At 37.0% G+C, this 20,992-nt stretch overlaps 1 protein-coding gene across 1 annotated transcript in view; it reads left to right on the forward strand.

Moving 5' to 3' along the window:
- The window catches only part of LOC103809129 (MAGUK p55 subfamily member 7-like), a gene marked incomplete at its 3' end in the record, with an annotated part of 74,094 nt that extends 53,491 nt beyond the window's left edge, over positions 1 to 20,603 (forward strand). The window contains exons 5-6 of the mRNA XM_009081943.1: positions 11,987 to 12,118; positions 20,522 to 20,603. Coding sequence (XP_009080191.1) covers positions 11,987 to 12,118; positions 20,522 to 20,603 — 214 coding nt within the window. The remainder of the gene's footprint in view (positions 1 to 11,986; positions 12,119 to 20,521) is intronic.
- Positions 20,604 to 20,992: the final 389 nt, after the last annotated feature.

Below are 20,992 nucleotides of genomic sequence, written 5' to 3' on the forward strand. Positions count from 1 at the left end.
TGTTTATTTTATGAGGGAAGCATATAGAAGATGGTTTGTGCTTTCAAGATTTGGGTTTTACATTCCAGTTTTGTTGATGGATTTGCATTTACATTGAAGCTCTATGATTTCATACATTGGAGTGAAACACAATGGGGACCTCACATAATAGAGTTTTCCTTGCATAAAACAAAGGAAGAAATGTCTCTTAGCTTTCTTATCCAATAACAACACTAAAGCTACTCAATGTTTGTTGTAAATGCACAACACAGGAAGCTTGACATAACACTAAATGTTTCACTTATAGGAGGTTTAATTGTTTATATATTTTCTACAACATGAAGACCAGAATATATAATGGGGATATGCCTGAGGAAATGATGTTTCTGATTTAAGAGAAGACACTCCTGTGTGTGCTTTAGTAAATAAAATAAAAGTATTCTCAGCTTTAATGGTTTATAATTTGGAGGAGTTTAAGGAACTTATATGGCAGCAAAAGTCTATGAAGAGAGGAGTTATACAGAATTTTGAAAATAATGAAAAAAATTATAATACCATGCATCAGGTAGGCACCAGTGCAATGATAGTGATAACTTCATAGCACTTTGGCTTTTTAATGAATCTGGAAGTCTTGTTATTGACTAAATTAGCCACATTATCTAGAGACAAAATGTTTTCCATTGTTAAGCAAGAGTATGAATTGGAATATATAATTGGAAGACTAAGATTCAAGATGTTAACACAATATATCTAAAAGGGAATTTAATGGGTATTTAATGAACATGTCACAATCAAGTTAGCAAAATGGTCTTATCTGTCAGTAGGGATGGAAATGGGAATAAGGGAAGTGGTCACTAGAGTTACTGTGTCAGGAATGGGGTAGAACTCTAGTGAGGAACACTGTAAGAAAGGAGATGTGCATATGACAGATGAAAGACTTTAAAGCTTCCAAATGGTCTTCCACTTTTAATTAGAAACTGTCTTGAATACTAGGTTTCAGTGCCTTTTCCAAGCAACTGGAAAAAGCTGTGTTCTTTGGGGAACAGTGCCATAGCACAAGAGCATAATTGTTATTTGTTCTTAAAATTACTTGAAAAACTGAAGCAAAGAACTATAGGAATGAACATTTTAGGTATTTATTTTATTGGTATGGCTGTAAACAAAACAGACTATAGAAAAATGAGCTATCTTTTAGTCCATTAAACAATGTTATTATACTAACTTTGAGACAGGCTCGGGATATATTATTCACATCTAATTTTCTCTTAACTTTGTAACAACAGTTACATTTCTGTTCATTATATGTTGAAAATAAGCAATTTGCCATTTGAAGTTAATCCCTATTAGGTAAATTTGATGTGTTTTAAATTAATATAACATATATCCTTGGTGTAATGAACAAAACAATAATTATTTGAAAAGCTAATGTCACTGTGCTAAACTATTCTGAAGGATGTTTATACCTTTTATGACCCAAAGGAAATGAAGCTTTTTTTTTTTATTCTTCTAAGAATGCCAGTGGTGGTTCTGCCTGTTTCAGTGGAGTTTATCTTATGTTTATGTGTGCTGAAAGGTTTGCCAGCTGCTAGTCTGAAACATAAACCAGGTACCTAAACAAGGGCACCAGGCAGGACTGTGCCAGAGTTCAGTGCCTCATGATGCACCAGAATGTAAAATATTTGGACCACTTTGGGCACCACTGGACCTGTAGCCATAGGGGGAATAAAAAGTGGACATACTTGAATTATTTTTCTTGTTTTATCTTTCATTACCATAGAATGAACCAAATTTTGGAAGTAACTCTAAGATAACTTGCAGGCGAAAGGAAAACTGCTCTTGTATAGCTGGGAATGTTGTTCAGAGAAAATACAGAGTTTTTGTTTTCAGTTTGTTGTTTTTCTTTAATTGCTTTCAAATGGCAAAGATTCATATACCAGAGAACTGCGAATAGGATTTATGCTTGCTGGTTTATTTGCAATTCATTTGAGGTATATTTGACTTCCAGTTTCACAAAACAATTTACATTTGTAAATATTTTAATGTCATTTCACCTCTTTGGCTTTCCTTCAGAATAGAACTAAAACTGCAGACAGTGAATCCAGGGCACTTTGTTCTTCATATAAAGGCTTCCTATGTTTGATTAGGTTTTTTAAAAAAAGAAATAATGCTGCTTTGAGCTTGAAGCATACTTTTTCTGTTGTTCTGTCCTGTTTTTCTTGCATTCACTGGAATGTTTGTAAATTCTAGCCTTTATTTCATAAACTGCTGATACCATCATTCCTGCCCTCTGAGGCTTGCTAGATTTGCACAGTGGCCTAATAGACCCTTCAGATCAAAGTGCTACTTGTTCTGCTAAAAAAACAAACATTTTAAAGCCTTTATCAGCAGAACCTTCTAAAGCTGCCTTACAGTCACTGGCAAAAATCAACAATATAAATGACGCTCCTGGGGACTGCAGCCTTTTTTCTACAAGAACTTTAACATCCAAGCACTGAAATAACATATTGCACTAGAATAAATCCATTTTTGCTTAAAAAAGGTCATGAAGCATTTCTCATGACATGTAATTAAAAAAAGTCTTAATCTAAACTTTGTCTTCTTTCTAACATTTCCTTTGTAATTAGACCTGATAAGGATTTTCCATCAGGGCTTTTTACTGAACTGTGTGTTTCCTGCAAAGTCAATGTTTTCCACTGGAAATTGCTGGGGTTTGCATACAACTGTTCAGGTTTTTCATTTGGGCTGCTGTTGTATCCCTAGGCACTTGGAGGACCTTTTGGTCCTGCCCTGTTAGTGAGCTGTCCAATGTTTTCTACTTTTGCTCATGTCCTGGGAGACTCTTCTGCTCTTTATGAAGTGTTGATGCTCAGAAATGGTAACACAAACTAGAGTGTCTGTTCACGAAGCCTAATTTCCCATGATTCATAACTATTTACTCATCAGTGGTCTTTGAGGTTTGCTGGTGGGACTGGTTACAGGAATTGTGTTCTTATATTAAGAGATGTTACTATACAAACTACTTTAGCTTTATTAATATGGTGAGCTGGGGTACATTGTGCTTCATATGTCAACTATGATGTGAAATATTAATAGGGAGAGAGAAATATTGGTTTTCCTCCCTAAGTAATGTGTGCCAATTGCTGCAATAATCAGCAAGGACCACAGCATTGCTAGTTTGCTAATGTTGGTTGATGGATAGTCCATGGATGTTCTGTGTATACCAGTCATGAAGCTGGAGCAGAGAAGGTGGTGCTGGGGAGACTTTTGCTGAAAAAGGGCTAAGATCCTTCTGCCCAGTGTTTCCTGCCTTTATAAACTGTTTGCCACTTTAGGAGGTTATCCATCACACATTTTGGCAACGCAGTTAGAGGAAAAATAGATTTTATTCTTAACTCTTTTGAACTTCAGACCTTGACTTCCTATTTCCATTTCTGCTTGCACCCATTACTCAAAAATGTTTTTTATAGAAAACCTTTTTTTTTGGGTGGGGAGCGCTGGGAGAATATGTTGCTGTCTTTATTTTTGGAATGTTCGTGTTACTGGGATGGAGTAAGTAAAACAAAAATGTAATAGCAAAATAGTCCTTTTTAAACAGCAAGGAAAGCCTTCATTTTTCACATCTGACAGGCAGAGAAAATCAGAACACAGTTGTGGCACACTCTTAATATGGTAGGAGCTGATGGAACATACATGGAACATAAATATAATAATATACAACATATCATAAGCATAGACATAAAATGATATAAAGGAGATGAAAGAATGCTGCATGACTATATTTAAGTAACAAACATTATGTTAACTCTGGAAATGTTCTCAGGTCCATCTCATGTGATAACTCAGCTGATATCCAAGAGAGAGTTTGTCTGTCAATCTTCTTAGACATGTGGATATGAGAATGCTCACTAGCAGCCAAGATATAATAAACAAAGTGATAGATAAAATAAACAAAAGTGAAGCCAGGCAGGTTGGCAGCAGATAATACAAAATTTGAAAAGTAAATCAAAGAAATTCTTTGGTTATATATACAGACTTTCACACATGGAAGAACCAACTCTGACCCACCTAAGAATGTTGAATTGCATACATGTAACTACAGCATTCAAATACAGGGTATAAAAATTGGCAACATTGCTAAAGCTGGTAATTTAGGAGGAGGAAAATAGCACTATGGTGAAAGTCACATCCCTTTCATGTATCGATTCTGTTTGGCTACTGAAGATGGACTGGTGAAAATTGAGAAACTGCACAATATGAAGCAAGTTGTCCTTTTTTTAGTTGTCATCTTTTTTTTGAGCCTTTTTCCTACACTGATGCTTTTCCTTTGCATTCCTGGACACTATTGTATTTGAACTATCCATTCTCCTATTCCACAGTCTCTTCTGCTTCACTGATAAATCTTCAACAGTGGTCCAGCATGATCTTGTAATACTTTTTTCCCCTTTTCTTATTATTCCTGATTTTCTGGTCATTGGCAAGAATCTCTTCCCATGATTATGCACCTTGTAAATCTCTAAGTGTCTTTATCACAAATATTTAATAAAATTGTAGGATTTTTTCCTTATACCTGCTATTTTAGAGGAATGCTATTATTCAAGAGGCAGGATTTATTCTATTGCATCACATCTTTTGTAATATATTGTAATTCTTTAATTGAAACTTTATGAAAGTGTTTATGGAAGATTTACTTTAGATATACTGGTGAAGATAATACTCACTGCAGCTTTTCAGATCTCCAGAGAGATACCTGATTTTAGAGCAATTGATATATAGAAATGCTACTTCTGGTGTTCAATATAGGGAAAGCCCAAAGCAGATAAGAGTAATTAGCTTAAAAGCTAAACTGGTTCAATATTTTTAGTGAGGTTCTCGTGTAGTGTGAGTACTCTGTAGCTGAATTTAAGACCTCCTTGGCATAGATGAATATATGCTATTGTTTTCTGGAGGAATTAAGTTTATTCAGGTTCTTTTAACCTCATAGATCCATGGATTTTTTTTTCTTTTAGGGACTGTAGACATCATGCTGTGGTCAAATAAAGGCTGGGTCATCCATAAAGATGTTTTTCTAGAAAAGTCAACTGCAACCTCAGCTTTTTCTTTTCTTTAGTTCGTAATTTCGTTACTTCTTTGGAGTGTCTTCAGGTGGTTTTTAGCCCAGAAAAGGTGCATGCTACCCCTGTAGGTATTTAATATTGTTGGGAAGCCACTTCTTCAAAAAAAAGGAATTGATTAAGGATTGCTGAGGTATTGGAAGTGTGCTCCTGTCTCAGCTTTTTCCACTCTGCAAACTATCTATTTGTGCTCTTGGTAGTTACTTAAACAGGGCTTAAAGCTTCAAGAATGCTTTAGCTACATGAATCATGTTGTGAATGTAAAACAGGCTGTTCATACTCTTCACTGTTGATTTAAAATCAGAGCTTATTCTGCCTTTGTCCACAACTGAGGCAAAACATAGGGCTGTCATCTGGAAGACCATTTTAACACCTTTACCAGGTGACATGGATGGACAGACTGTGCATTTCTGTGAACACTGAGAACAGTTGGACTTTGGAAGCATCTCCAGGGGCTGTGAGCATTGAGCCAGAGGGAGCAGGAGTCTGAAGATGCAGAAAGTTCATTCTTCTGTTGGCTGTTGCCATCTGGCTACCAGCTGCAGGTAAAGCCATCAGTTCAGATTCACCAGTTCAGAGGTGAATCTGAAATCAAGAAACAGCATTTTCAGGCAAGGAAATAACCCTTTTGTGAAAGGAAGTTCATGTAGTCATGAATTTAGTCCACCATAGTAAGGAGGAAAAAGTAATATATACTGATTATTGATCCAACTGAGATGTTGCTGTGCTAAGAAAATAAGTCTATAGTAGATATGAATAGCTCAAACCCACACATGTACAGTATGTTTTAAATATTTTCAATCACTGCTGTGACCCAGCTGCATCCAAGTCAGATTGGAAGAGAAAGGGATTTAATTACCAGCTGGACAAGCTTGAGCTAAACTCTGGTTTAAGCACAGATGGGACAGTTGCAAGCATGGAATGTTATTTTCACTTTTGTACATACGTAACTGCTGTCTTCTCATATATCATGTCTGGGTATTTTATAAAGAATCTATAAGAAAAATTTATCATTTGAAGGATGGAAAGAAGTAAATAACCCTGATTATTTACTTATTAATTAGTATACCCATTGGTTTCCTGATTATGAACAGAAAATTATGCTTGAAGGACCTTATTTCATTTTTCTTATCATCACTGTCAAACATTTTTTGCTTATGTTGGTTGAATAGTAGAAATGATTTTCAGCAGCAAAAGTAAACTGATTTAGCTGGAACTTAACTGATTTCTGTAATGTTATGTACCCTATGTATTTAACTTGGAATTTTGTACAGGGCAGAAAAATCTCAAATTTCTGTAGGAAAGTGATTAGATTAGTGCAGCATCAGAAGGAATAATACTACTTCTCTGCTTGATATGTGATTACTGTAGCTTGTGTGTTCACTCACTGGTTCTACTGCCAAAAAAAATACCCAGCTCACTGTTAGCCCAGGCATCTTCTGGTTGCTTCAGCAGCACAACTGAGTTTCCCCTGCCTGTAGTTCAGTTGCTTCCTTCTGCTTCTAGATTCTGCTTCATGCTTTAGCCAAGCTAATGTGGTTGTTCTTGTCTGGTAGTTGAGATTCCTGTTCTCACCTGCCCTCTTGTTATCTTGTTAACCCTTCTCTTGCATCAGGTTTAGGGTTACACATACTCCCTTAGCAGGCAGTGCTGGTGTTAAGAGACTGCCATGTGCTGCCTATTTCTGATGGCTGTTTTACCACCCATTTTCTGGAGAATGGAATTAGTGGGATGGAATTCATCAGTACATCAAAGTAAAATCTAGTTCATTTACTCAAGATAGTAGTAGGTTTAAAGAGCAATTCTCTTGTATTGGATGGATTGGATGCTGTTCCCCCATCCCTTATCTAAATTCTTATCTCCCTTTTTCCCCTGTTAATTTTCTGCTGCTTACCAGTTGTTTTAAATTTACATTTTGATTCTGAAACCTTATATTTTTATCCCTTTCTTTTCCAGACTGTTCTCAAGTCAAATTGATTTTCTGTGCCCAGAGTCTGTATGCCATCACCATAATGCTTCAGCTTTCTGCTGCCTTATTTCTGCCTTCTAAATTCTTGCACATGTTTGGCTCTTAGGGCTCCTGTGCTTCTCCTTCCATTCTGATGCTCTTGATGGTCTTTCCTTTAGTGGGTTCAGTCCTCTTTCAGTTTTTCTTCTTTGATATTTGTTGCTGGATGACTTCACTCACATTATTTTAATTTTATGCAAGTTACTCATAAATTAAGCTTTCCAGTCTTGATTAATTTTCTCTACCAACATTTTAATCTTGTCTTTTTGTATTTCTTCTATAACTTTATCAGAAAGGAAAACATACTGTGGCTAGAGCTCACTGGAGGATGAGCTCTGCTGGGTGAGTTCAGGGGCACATTGATGTGGTTGCTGATGAGGTTACTTTTCTCCTCTAGTGAAACTTCTCTACGCTGACCTCAGTGGCAGTTTACTGGCACCATGGCAAAGCAAAGAGGTGGGAAAATGTGTCACTGATGGAGTTCAGGCTGAACTGCCAGAGGAGGTGGCTGGTGCTAATGATCCAAGCTGAGGACTGGGACAGCAAAGTCATGGGCCATTTTGTTCCATTTTGCTGACTCTGGTGCCAGGGCAGTAATGTGCTCCCTAGGCAGGGCAGCTGCTGTGCTGGCAGTGTCACAGTCTGCTGCAGCTGTTGGCTCTCACAAGGGTTGGTTTGAGTCCCTCCAAATTTTATGTCGATGACTATTCGCTATTCAAATTCCTTATCTTGTTTTTTCCAGGTACTATTAAAACAGAGGCTGTTTTTGTTTCTTTGCCCATTCTGTCTTGCTTCTTTAACTTACTATTTTCTAAAATGTTTTTCTAGACTACTAAATGCAAAGTATTTCTGAAAATTAAAGTTTAAATGGAGATTTTTTAAAATTTTTATCTTAAGAATGAGAATTAAAAACCAGGAGCTGTGTTCATGAGTCAGGGGCTACTTGGTGTATTTTTACTCTTATGGATCTCAAAATAGAAACAGAAGCAAAAAATAATATAAAATTTGTCATTGTTTTAGAGGAGAAAAAATGTAGTCAGTGTAGTTACGTGATACACATTTTTAAAAATATAGAACTGTTTTCATTAATAACATTTTCAATTTAAACAGCCATTTAAAGTTTCAGAACATTTTAAGAAAAAGAATGTTTCCAATGTCAGGTTTTTCTTTGTGTAAGTCGATAGTGTAAAATTTCAATTTATAAACCGTGAAATGATCAGTGATAGTTTTAATATGAAAAATGCAGCACTAGTTATTAGACATTTCAGAGGTCTGATGAAGGTATTCATTTCCAGCTAGATCATGTCTAAGAATTTAGCTGAACATCAATATTTATATTTAGGTAGTGCAGGAGTTTGAATCATACCTTCTTTCAAGTTCTAAATATGGACCATGTTTACATTAGTGAATCATAAGCATAGAACTTAGAGCTGAAATAAAATATTTTTCTCCAGAGGTGCTTAAATATACATGACCCGAATCTTGGATCCTATCCTATAGTTTGGAAGAGCTGTCTATTGGAAAACAAAACCAAAACACTAAAAAAGATAATTGATCTGCACTTCTTGCAGTTTCTTGTGAGAGGTAAAAAATTAGTGTCATGGAAATGAAGCTGATCTCTCCTTACGTAGAAAACGAGAACATTTCCTTTTGCATTTACTACACGAGTATTCTGGGTAAGTCTCATTCATCTTAGGATCCAAGTTTTATTTCTTGGCACTTGTAATTTGTTTGCTTTTTAGAAGTTCCAACCTTTTCTGCAAAAGTCTAGTCTGATACATAGGTTTTTTTGACTAATCACACTTACTAATTACATGGTACAAAGTCTGCTGAAGAAATGTCCCTTTACTGTGAACACTGTTAGTTCTTCATGTGTTCAAAATATATGGAAGTGCTCTCGAGCACAGTTTCTAATCACTTTTAGTTGAATACGTTAAGTGAAATGAAAATGGCTTTATAGGTCTTGTTTGCAAATTAATTATTGCCCAGTGTCTGTGCTGATGACTATTTCAAGAGCAACTACAGTGGGCAGAGAGTAGTGTGTTAAAAGAAGCAGTGATAGAAGACAAGCAGGAAAGAAATTTTAGCATGTTCAGTGGACAACATAAACAAGTTTGTGATGACAGAAGCTCTTCTGAAAGCTTGACTGAGAAAAGACACATAGTTTCTGACATGCCTGCTCTTATCTAAAACACATATCTTTGCACTGAGATAAAATAGTACTGGTGTTTTGGGAAAAGATTTTGTATTGCAAACTGCAGTACATTGTTGTCTAATAGGTCTTTTGGGGAGAAGAAGGGAATGGGTTGATGAGTTCCAGTTGTGATTTAAGAAAAGCATCATAACTACCAGACATTGATTGGCATTGGTTTCTAACACTCAGAATACATCGTTGTTCTGCACGTGGTGTCCAGGAGCTTGATCTGGCAGTCAGGGCAGGTGTGCTGGTTTGAGCTGAAGTAGAGTTAACTTTCTTCATAGAGGCTAGTATGAGGCTATGTTTGGGTTTTGTGCAGAACACAGAGTTGATAATGCAGAGATGGTTTTGTTATTGCTGAGCAGAGCTCACACAGAGCCAAGGCCTTTGCTGCTTTCCATACTGCCACACTGGCAAGGAAGTTGGGGATGCATGGGAGACTGGGAGGAGACACAGCTGGGACAGGTGACCCAAACTGACCAAAGGGATATTCCATACCATAGGACATCATGCTCAGTATATAAGGTGGGAGGAAGAAGGAGGAAGGGGGGACATCTGGAGTGATGGTGTTTGTCTTCCCAAGGAACCGTTACGCGTGATGGGCCCTGCTCTCCTGGAGATGGCTAAACACCTCCTGTCTATGGGAAGCAGTGAATTAATTCCTTGTTTTGCTTTGCTTGTGTGTGCAGCTTCTGCTTTCTCTATTAAACTGTCTTTATCTCAACCCATGAGTTTTTGTAGCTTTTATCCTTCTAATTGGCTCCCCCATCCCGTTGGTGGGGGAGTGAGTGAGAGGCTGCTGGTTCTTGGTTGCTAGCTGGGGTTAAACCACGACAGCAGGGAAGTATCTTATTAGCACTGGTGGCATAATTCAGTGTAGTAGTGGACAGAATCTGTTTTGCAAGTTTCATTGTCAAGGTTAGGTTCTTTGAACATGTTTTAAGTGGCTGCCTTTTACTCTGGAAATGGTGCTTTAGATTATTTTCATCTGTTTTCTCTGTCTGCCTCATTGTTTTTAAAGTGCAATATAGAACCTCATTAAATTGAACCAGTCCATGAATGTGCTTTAGCTTTATGTGGAAAAACCTAAGTGCAGAAGACTAGGTTTAGAAGTCTTAACTGTAAGTAGCCTGAAGTAAAAGCAAGCACTGCTTTTGTTTTAGTGTATCTTTGATATTTCACATACATAAGAGGACTGCATGTGATTGCATGGCTTTTATATAGGTAATTATTCCCAGTAAACATTTCCAGGAGGATCCATTATTGCTAGCCTGAGGTTTTTAGCTCAGATCTAAAGTTAAACTAATCTTTGGTTGGAGGGAGATGGTAATTTCTGATGGTAAGTAGCACAAATTCATAACTGTGTATTGGGAGTAAAGCCAGAAATAATTAGTGTCTTGAAGTGTTTTTGTCAAATTATACAATATGCATAAAAATTAGTAAAACAATAGCAATTTATCATGAAGCAGGCAAGATCTCCCTCTGGTACAAGACCTAACTTTAAACTTCAGATTTTCAAGATTACCATATGTGCTTTGCCATGCTTTTTACATCATAGCTTGTAGCATTGCCTGGAAATTGTTTTCTGTTGTTACAGATGCAGAAACAAATCTTGGAATACCAGAATGCAAGTGTCATGCTTTTTTAGAACATTTGCATTATCCTTGAGAACATACAGTTTCTAGTCATTCATGTACTCAGTCAAATATCATCTTATCAATTTGCAAATTACTTCTGCTGATCAAGCTACTACTTTTGTAATATTAACTCCTGGGAAAAAATATTCAAGTATTTAGAGGCAACTACTTGAAAACAGAAGCAACTGAAAGCAGGAGGTAGAATTATATATGTGACTGTTGCCATTATGTCTGGTACAATGCACAGTTTTCTCTACAAAAGTAAAAGCATTACTTAACCATTTTCCACCAATTTAAAAGGTATTACAAATAATGAAGACTTTTCAAAACAGAAAGAACTTTAAGAGTTCTATATCTAGAAAAAGCTGCGAATTTTGAAAAATCTGTTGTTCAAGCTATGAGTGAACTGGAGAAGCAACAGAGAAAGAAAGGAGGCAGACATGCAACAGGTGTCTGATAAGCACCTGCCTAAAGCAAATCATTTCAGTAGTGTCTTTCTCAGTCTCAGTCATGAATTCCATAATAAATTAAAAATTCCTAAGATTATTTGAGGTTCATATGAAAGGAAGCTAGTATGAAAGGGATCTGGTAACCAGGTAAGCTTCCAGAGCTCCTGTCAAGGGAATGGTTGGGCAACAGCTTCATGTCATGCATCTCGTGCTTGAGCAGAACTCCTGAAAGAAGCTTATTTTGTTTATTTGTTTCATAGGACTACCTACAGTATCAAAGAAGCTTTTTATCCAGGACAAGTAAAATAATTTTCTTACCTTTGGAGACAATGTTTTTTTGTTTTCATAATTCTTAGCATATCAAGCTAATATGCAAAGCACTCAGTAATTTTGTGTACATGAAGACACTGTTGTGTATCCACAATGAAAACATATACTTTATGGAGTTGTTTCATCAGTTGGAAGTGTGTTAAACTTGTATCCAAGAACTACATTCAGTCTACATGCATCATGCTAGTACAGTCAGGCTATAAATACTATCCTCTGTTTTGCCCTCCCTAAACTATCCAGATGCCAAATAATATACTAACTATTCATGTTTCCAGGCTTTGCTCTCTGTACATGATACTGTTGCTCAGAAGAACTATGATCCTGTCTTGCCCCCCATGCCTGATGATATTGATGAGGAAGAAGATTCTGTGAAAATCATTAGGCTCGTTAAAAACCGGGAGCCATTGGTAAGTGCCTCTGTCTTTTGGTGTGGGGCTTTGTGTTTGTGTGCAGGGTGGGTTATGAGCATGAATGGGTGACATTAACTTGAAATGGGGATAGACAGACATTACCTGTGATTGTTCATAACAATGAGTAATACTCTTGGGACTTCCATTCCCAGTCATTATTAGTAAAGCATTTGCAATGAGTAGTAAGATTTTGTCCATTCACCATGTTTAAGCATTATATCTGTGGGCCAGTCTGAGCATTGAGGTCAATAATATATTAATCTCTTATCTTGAATTTGAATCATGAATTTGTTTTACAATGAGAGATGGAGAATGAATCCCCAAAGAAATCCTGACCTGTGTTGTGAACTGTGCCTGTTAGCATTCGTGTAAAAAAATGTGACCTTTCAATACACTGAAAAGAAAGCATAAAAACATATTTTAAAATGCTTGAATTGAAATCTGGGCAAATTTAAGATGTCTGTTGTTGTACTTTGCATTATGAATACTAGAAAGTTAATATCTTCATGGGGATGTCTGGAAAAATGAAAGGACTAAAGCTAGGTTGTATTACAAGAATATTAAAATGCTTTACTGATTTGGTTATTTTTATTTGCTGTAGAGTGGGAGTCATCTTGTATAAAATTGAACTATATTCTTTTTCTCCTGTAAACCAGTAAGAGCTTTGTTTTATGTTATACTGGATATTTGTTTTAATGGATAGCAATACTGGAGAAATATCTGCAAAGTTACTTGGAGAAAGTCATCATTTTGTAGTTGAGACGACAGTGGGACAGCAATGGCTCTGCTAGACATACAGGGGTAGCTTATCCCACAGTAGGGATCTTACTATCACTCTGATTCTTGATGGATTTCTGGCATCAATAAACAAGAAATGAGTTTTCATATTGATTGACTGTTGATTACAAGTTTGACCATATGGAAAGTTTTTACTTGGTTTTAACATACTAAATGTTTGTTCCCCAAATATTTAAATCAGAGCTTTAAGCTTTTAATTTTTTTCATCAAAGAAATTCTTGGAGGATGACAACAAACTTGCTTTAGGATTTAATATCAGAAATATTATTAATTCTGAAAAGTGTGTGGAAATTTGAACATATAGTATGAAATGGGGTCTAATTGAGCAGCTTATTTTTAGTGCTAATGAAAACACCCTCGTTTTTTGTTTTGAATTTGTCAGGAAAAGCTTAATAAAATCTTAATTTACGTAGTTTCACGTTGCAAACATGATTTGTTACTAAGGCTTTTGAGTTAAATACTGTGAGTTAATAGTATCTCAAAATGGATTGGATAATAGTAACTTCTAAAACAAAATCGAGAGAATTTCTGGAAACCTATATGAGATATATACACTCTATATTGGCATTTGAGATTTTAAGCCCTCTTAAAGTACGAATTGAGTTGCCTAAGCCAAAGGTTATCCTTGGACTGTTCCTCAAATTCCATTCTTACCCATTCACTCCAGTGGGACACTGAGCTCTTCCAGATACTTGTGTATTTAGCCCCACACAGCCACTCACTCACTTTCCCCAGTGGGATGGGGGAGAGAATTGAACATGAGAAAACTCGTGGGTTGAGGTAGACAGTTTAATAGGTAAAGCAAAAGCTGCATGTGCAAACAAAATAAGGAATTCATTCATCACTTCCCATGGGCAGACAGGTGTTCAGCCATCCCTGGGACAGCAGGACTCCATCACCTGTAACTGTTTGTTGGGAAGACCAAACACCATTACTCTAAACATCCCCCCTTCCTCTTTCTTCCCCCAGTTTTATGGCTAAGCATGACAACATATGGTGTAGGATATCCCTCTGATCAGGTGGGGTCAGACTATCCCCTCCCAACTCCTCGTGCACCCCCAGCCTCCTCAGTGGTGGGGTGAGGAGCAGAAAAGGCCTTGGTGCTGTGAAAGCATTGCTCAACAATAGCTAGATCATCCCTGTGTTACCAGCACTGTTTTCAGCACAAACCTCAAACATATGAGCTACCATGGAGAAAGGTAACCCTACAATCTCTTAAAGGTGGATCCACATTTAGCACAACTCTTGTGCTAATGAGTTAACAGAGAGGGTTTTTTAGATCTTTTAATAGATACAATGAAAAATACCAAAAATGTGAGAGGACTGATTTTTTTCAGTTTAAGACTGCTGAGTTTATTCACCAAGGCAAAACCAGCCTTATAATGGAGTCTGTCATAGACCTGTTACTAGGAGAAGGCAAAGAGTAGGACCTATTTGCAGCCTTCAACTGCTTGAAAATGTGGAGCTCACAAGCCCAGTAAAGTCAAGCTCCTCAGCAGTGAAAGATGTTAAAACACAAAGCAGTGGCCACAAGTTGCAGTGCTGGGAGGTTTAGACTAAGAGTTAACAGAAGTATTTTATTAGGTGGGAACTTCAACACTGGAGCAGACTAAGTGGATACTCTCCAACCTATACCATGGCTAACCTGGTCTGGCATTGACAGTAGTCTTGCCCTGAGCAGGAGATTGGCCTGAATGACTTCCAAAAGTTGTCCTTTAATCAGCATTTCTAGGATTGTATCTTATCTGTATGGGAAAGGTATATTTGTGAACTTTGCATATTCCCAGCCTATCTTGATGTTTTACTTCTGTTTCAAGAAGAATTTATGGAGAGTCCTGTTACTTGGTCTGCAGGAAGAGTTTAAAGGATAGTGTATAGTGTCCTCCTCCTCTTCCATAACCACCTCCAGTCTATTTTAACATTACTCACATTCATGTCAAATGTTAACTTCTTTGTGGCAGATTTATAGTGACTCTTTATGACACAACCACGACAATACAATATAAACCTATTATTTGTGTCTTGGTCTTCTCTAGATTTTTTTTTTCCTTTAGGTGAGGGTGAGAAGAAACATGAATAGTAATTCAGATAAAGTCTTACCAAAATATAGCATGGTGGAATAAAGGCACATTTATACTAGGTGCATTAGGTCTACTGCAACTATGCCTCCCAAAGTTACTTTACTGAAGAAAGGATATGCCATGATCTGTGTTTACTAAACTAATTACAATGTCATTTTCTAGATATTTCTGTGTCTTTTTAATGGCTTTTCCTTCAGAACTTGTTCTGGTCTTGGATATTCTTGGTACAGATCTGAGTCTCTACTTGTTCAGTTTATCTATTAACTATTCTCCAGCCAAAAAACCTGACTTCCACTTGCATCATTATAGCAGGATTCTACTACAAAAAGCAACTGAGCTTGAGATCAGAGGTACCATGCAATATTTTTGGTGGCGTAGAGATTGTCTGGTTTCTTGACTTGAAATTACTGTGCTCTTTGAACTTTTCTTTCCCCTCAGACACAGTCTGATATTCTATTTGTACCCAAGCAGTAGAGATTGTTTTTCTGCAAAGCACTAAGCTTTCCATCAGTTGCACACCCTGGATGTTATAAATTGCCTTTCCTTTGGATGATTTGCATCAGTACTCACTGTGAAGCAAACTAGGCAGTCTCTTAACTTCTTTGGAATGTATTTAGTGACCAGTTTTATATAAAACTGCACCACATTTCCTCTTATACCAGTTTGTGCTTTTCTCTGAGAGAAGCACCTCAGTGGTGTTCTGAGCCAGTGTTAATCAAATATTAATGAAGCCTGATTTCCAGGAGTAATGATTTCAAAAGAGAGGGAAACACATGGTTTGTGGGAGGACCTTCTGTTTGCCAGATTTCATCCGTTCAGTAGTCAGTGCTGAACTTTCCCCCAGTTTTTTGGAAGAGATGTTTTAAACTTTTTTGTTAATCCTTCCACAGTTTGGCATTTGTTTATTTTAATGCTCTATTAGCAAATGCTGTTCTAGCATCGTCTCCCCAAGCGAGGTGAAATTGTGTTAGGTTTGATTTTAACATAGAAATTTGGAGCATCTCTGAACCTTACCCAAGCGAAGTGAAATTGTGTTAGAAATTTGGAGCATCTCTGAACCTTACATAAAGAGAAACATCTATTTTCAGAGACAGTCCAAAATTCACCTGGCTATAATTAGGCTTTTCATCAGATAGCTTAGAGAGTTTTTACTTATGCCTACCTCTCCAAGGGTTTTTCAGCCACAGAGCTGTTCCTGGTTAGCATTCCTGATATCCAAGATAGTGAAATTGTGTTAGAAATTTGGAGCATCTCTGAACCTTACATAAAGAGAAACATCTATTTTCAGAGACAGTCCAAAATTCACCTGGCTATAATTAGGCTTTTCATCAGATAGCTTAGAGAGTTTTTACTTATGCCTACCTCTCCAAGGGTTTTTCAGCCACAGAGCTGTTCCTGGTTAGCATTCCTGATATCCAAGATGTACAACCACACTACCAGGAGTTCAATACCTGGCCTCTCACTACTTCTAGCTCCCAAATTAGACTCCAGGGTTATTACAGCTGTTACTCTCCATAGGATGCTTCTTCACATTAAGACAGTTGTTTCTTCATCACACAGATTCATAATCTACCCATTTGCAATCTGACCTCTCTGCTGTGTCTATAGTCAAGAGAAAAATAGGGAACTCCAGAGAATGACCTATGCTATCTCTTTAAGATGCCTGGCTTAATGAAAGGATAATTCATTTTCCACAGCTGCCTATTTATTTTCATAAACTATAGGAGTAGCCTGGACACCTAGCTTGAACTAGATACCTGATTTCCATAGCTGAACTAGGGCAAAATGGATTGTGGTGGTGTTAAAAAGTCACTTACATGTTCTGCCTGTGCAGATTCTACAGCTTTCACTCACCTCTCACTCTTAGTCCCTGTTGGTCAGTTCTCATTAGTGGATAAACCCAACTGTTTTTTTAAGTAGGATTAATTTGGGTGTAGAGTCAGCTTTAGTGTACATAGTCTACCAGTAAGCAGGCATCAACTTTTAAATTACTTCTCACTCTAAGGTAGATAAGTGATGCTTTTATTTAATACATATAATTTGTATATAATAAATTCAAATAAGGCTTATTGAAGTACTTATTTGAATTCGACATCTGCACGTGCTTTTGTTTAACAGAAAGGCATGCAAAAATCTTACTAGTATTTAAAATTATTGATAATAAGACTGGCTAGTCTTTCTTTAAAAATAAGGACTTGCAGTGTTTATATTCTGGAACCAGCAGATAAATGGATGGACTAATAAAGCTCACATCTGTGAAACTGTGCAGTGCTTACCAGTCAGTGGTACTACATTAAAAATGAAAAAATAAAAGGGCAACCAAACAACAGTGAAAGAGCCTTGCTGAAGGAGCTTGTATTATTTTTAGTGCTTTTGCATGGTATACCTTTTAAGCATTTTCTCAGTCTGATCACCATATGGCTCCCAAACTCCTTATTTTTCCCTTCAGAAGTATTTTAAACTGAGCTATGCTATTACATCTGTATATGTCTCATTTAAGGTAACTTACACTTTTGGCTCACAACACTGAAAATCTTTTCCAGCTCTCAAGGTCCAGTCTAACCTTCTTCCATTTTTAAAGCTCTAAATGAGGAGCTGCACTGCACATGTAACTGAAAGTAGTGGAGCTGAACATCTTATAAGGAGAATTTCTTGCCAGATTATATATACCTCATAGTTTAAGCAGGGCTGGCAGCAGTACAAGAGAAGCTGCTTTTTCAGAAAAGCAACTCTTCAGGTTTTCAAAAAGAAATCCACTTGTGTTTGATGAGAGCTCTAAATTGGGAGGGCAGTGGAATTAAAGGAACCCCCTTTTTAATTTGGGTGCTGTAGGTACAGCAAAATACATAAAGTCAATTAGTGTTTTTTGTGGACTGTGGACTTTGCATTTGCCATAGAGGACTTACTGACAGTGAGCAAACTTGGGTTAAATAATTTCCCTGTAATTTTGACCTTGATTTAATGCTTTTTTTTTTGAAATTTCCAAGTTACCTGTTATCTTCCCTGGGCCATCTTTCAGATGGGTTAAACTGTGCTAGGAAAATTCATTTTGTGCCAGTAGTGATAATCCCATAGAGCATGAAGTGACTGTTCCACTTGGACAAGAGCCTTGTTGTTACTTCCAGATGCTGTCTGGGTCAGTAGTGTGGTCTCTGACTGCACACAGGGTTTTTTTAGGGTCTGTGTAAAAAGCTCAGCAAAGTGAAATGCCACTTTTGAGACACCAACACTGTACTGGGGTGGCTGGGTGGTCACACTGGGAGGCTGTTAGGCATCACTTGCCTTTTGCATTTGGTGACATTTAATAGTGTTCACTTCTAGGTAAAAGGCACAAAACCTATCTGATCAAGGGTTTTTTCCTGATTAATTAGGAGAGCCTCTGTTTCAGACAATGTAGTGGAAATGTCAAGTATTTATATTTGCCTCTAGCATCCTCATGCTAATTAATTAATTAGCTAGCGCTAATCCTTTTTTTTTTTAATTTTTTTTGCCAGATATAGTCAGAAAAAAAAAAGCTTTTTACTTTTAAACAGATAGAACATTGCAGATATTACTAATGGACTTCAAATTAGTAGTTGTTGCTGCAAGGTTAGAACTTAATACTGAGATGTAAACTAGAGGGTTTAGTGCTTAGTTGAATATATTCCTAGTGGTATGCAATTCTTTTGGCATAGAAGTCTAATTGTGAGTTTTTACTATGAGATTAGCTATATCTATGTTTTTGAAACTCTTAGACTAACTTGAAACTGTAATGCAAGCAAATGCTTACTGATACAATTGCATAACAAGAACAAGGCTGGCAAATTGCAGAATTACTTTGATTCTGGGTAGAATTTCATACTAATAAATTTAAGATGTATAATAAAATGCACAAACATAGCACATAGTTTTGCTGTGGAGTGCTGGCTACTGTTAAATTTTCAGCCAGAGAGAATATTGTGTGGTGACTGTTTTAATTTTTCTCTATTTGCAATAACTGCGACTTGCATATAAAAATATAAATTCATCTCCTGGTTTTCATCTTCATGACTTGTGCTGTATTTCCATCTTTGAGGTAGAAGGAAAAGGAAACAAGTTTATTTACAGCAAAACTCTTAACTGTAGAAATATGCCAACCCTATTACTCATTTGTACATTTTTCAGCATTATGTTCATGAAACACTTAAAAATCGAAGCAGTGATAAACACAATGTTCATGTTTAAACAAATAGAGAAAGGTAGCTATAAAAGCAATTAAATTATTCAAGGGACTTCTTTATAAAGTACTTATGTGCCTTCCTTCAAGCACAACACCTCTCTGATGGAAGGAATTTCTAACCAGTGATGGCAGAGTGCATGTAGCACTCAGAGGTGAAGTAATACTGTTTATTCACTAAGCACAAATATGGAAATTTTCAAAAATTCGATTTTACTGCCAGAGTCCTAAACATCTCTGTTGATTAGCAAACTTTGAGCTATTGCAGGAAACTAATGATACTAATATGGGCGAGTAACCATGTGCAGGTAAAAATCTGTTGGCCAAGATGTGCTTTTTTGTCTGTTATTTTTTTAAAATGCTGGATCATATAAGCTTTTAAGAGGTGATAATGCAGTATGACTTATCTAGTTAAAATCTCTCTGGTTGTTTTATGGATGCTGTGTCCCAGAGCATGACCAGCATTTCCTCCCTCACTCCTCCCCATCCTCCTGGAAGAACTGGCACCACAGCTGAGGCAGTGGCTCTGCTCCTCCACATCCATTCCTTTCTCATCTGTCACTGCTGCTGCTTCCCCATCACCTCCTGCCTCTTTTCAGTGCAGCCTCACCGTTCCAAGTTCAGTTACAAAGGCATTTTTCTCCTCCAGACAGCTGTTCAGTGAAAATTGAACTACACAATGTCATTTTACCTCAATGCCTTGTGCTGTGTATGTGTCATGTATGAAAACAGTCATGACTCACTCAGGAAATGTTCCCCTCCTCTGCATTTCTCTCCTGGGAGTGTTCCAGGTGAGCCCTCATATGCAGGAGCATTTCTCAAATTCATGTTTATTTATTGATAACACTGTAAAATGATCCTCAGTGGGTGCACGGCCAGTTCTGAGCATGAAGTACTCACATTACAAACACAGATGGACTTTTTGCACCCATAGTCTGTAGCATGGCCTGTTTGAATAGAGGAACAATTTCTCAATCTTCAGCAATAGTTTTGTACAGTTTTAGCAGATTCAAGTAAGGTACACTGCAGTGAATATTAAGTTGAAAACCAAACTTCTTCTATCATTTGTCCTGTTTTTAGAAAGCTGTGTACATACAGAATGCATGAGTTACTTCTGAGTGGAAGACACATTTTAAGAGGATAGTAATAGAGCAGCATGTTTTGTATATTCTTTTCATGAGCAAGAATCATTTCTGGCTTATTCACCTATGAATACAATGTCAACTCTTCTGCACTTTTACATAGCAAGTGTTTTTTAGTGTAGTGTATTAAAATTATGGCGAGATTAACCAAATAACTTGTTTTTTTGTCTTTTTTTTACTCAAGGGAGCTACTATTAAAAGGGATGAACATACTGGTGCAATCGTGGTGGCCAGGATAATGCGTGGAGGAGCTGCAGATAGAAGTGGTAAGGGTCTGCTGCTTGGCACTAGCCATTCAAGTTCTAGAACATGGAACAAAATGAGATAAAATGGCATATTTTGTACAAATTAAATACATCACTGACACAAACAGAAATATTTCAGCTCTGGACAGTTTTCCAAAGTGATATTTTAATACTAGTGAAAGAGTTGATTTTTTTCCCCCAATTCAGTTGCAATCAGGTATCTTTGAGCTGGCAGATACAGAAGGCTTTTTGAGATATATCATGGCTTATTTCTGGTTGAAGACATCCACTTAGAACTGATGGGATGTGCCAAGATTACAGCCTGCTGGTGGAGGAACTCAGGACGGTTGCATTATTTTATGCTAGGACATCCATTTGGAGTTTCAGCTGGTAGTTCTCAAAATAACAGC

This window comes from Acanthisitta chloris, unplaced genomic scaffold (genome assembly GCF_000695815.1).
Source record: "Acanthisitta chloris isolate BGI_N310 unplaced genomic scaffold, ASM69581v1 scaffold6199, whole genome shotgun sequence".
NCBI lineage: Eukaryota > Metazoa > Chordata > Aves > Passeriformes > Acanthisittidae > Acanthisitta > Acanthisitta chloris.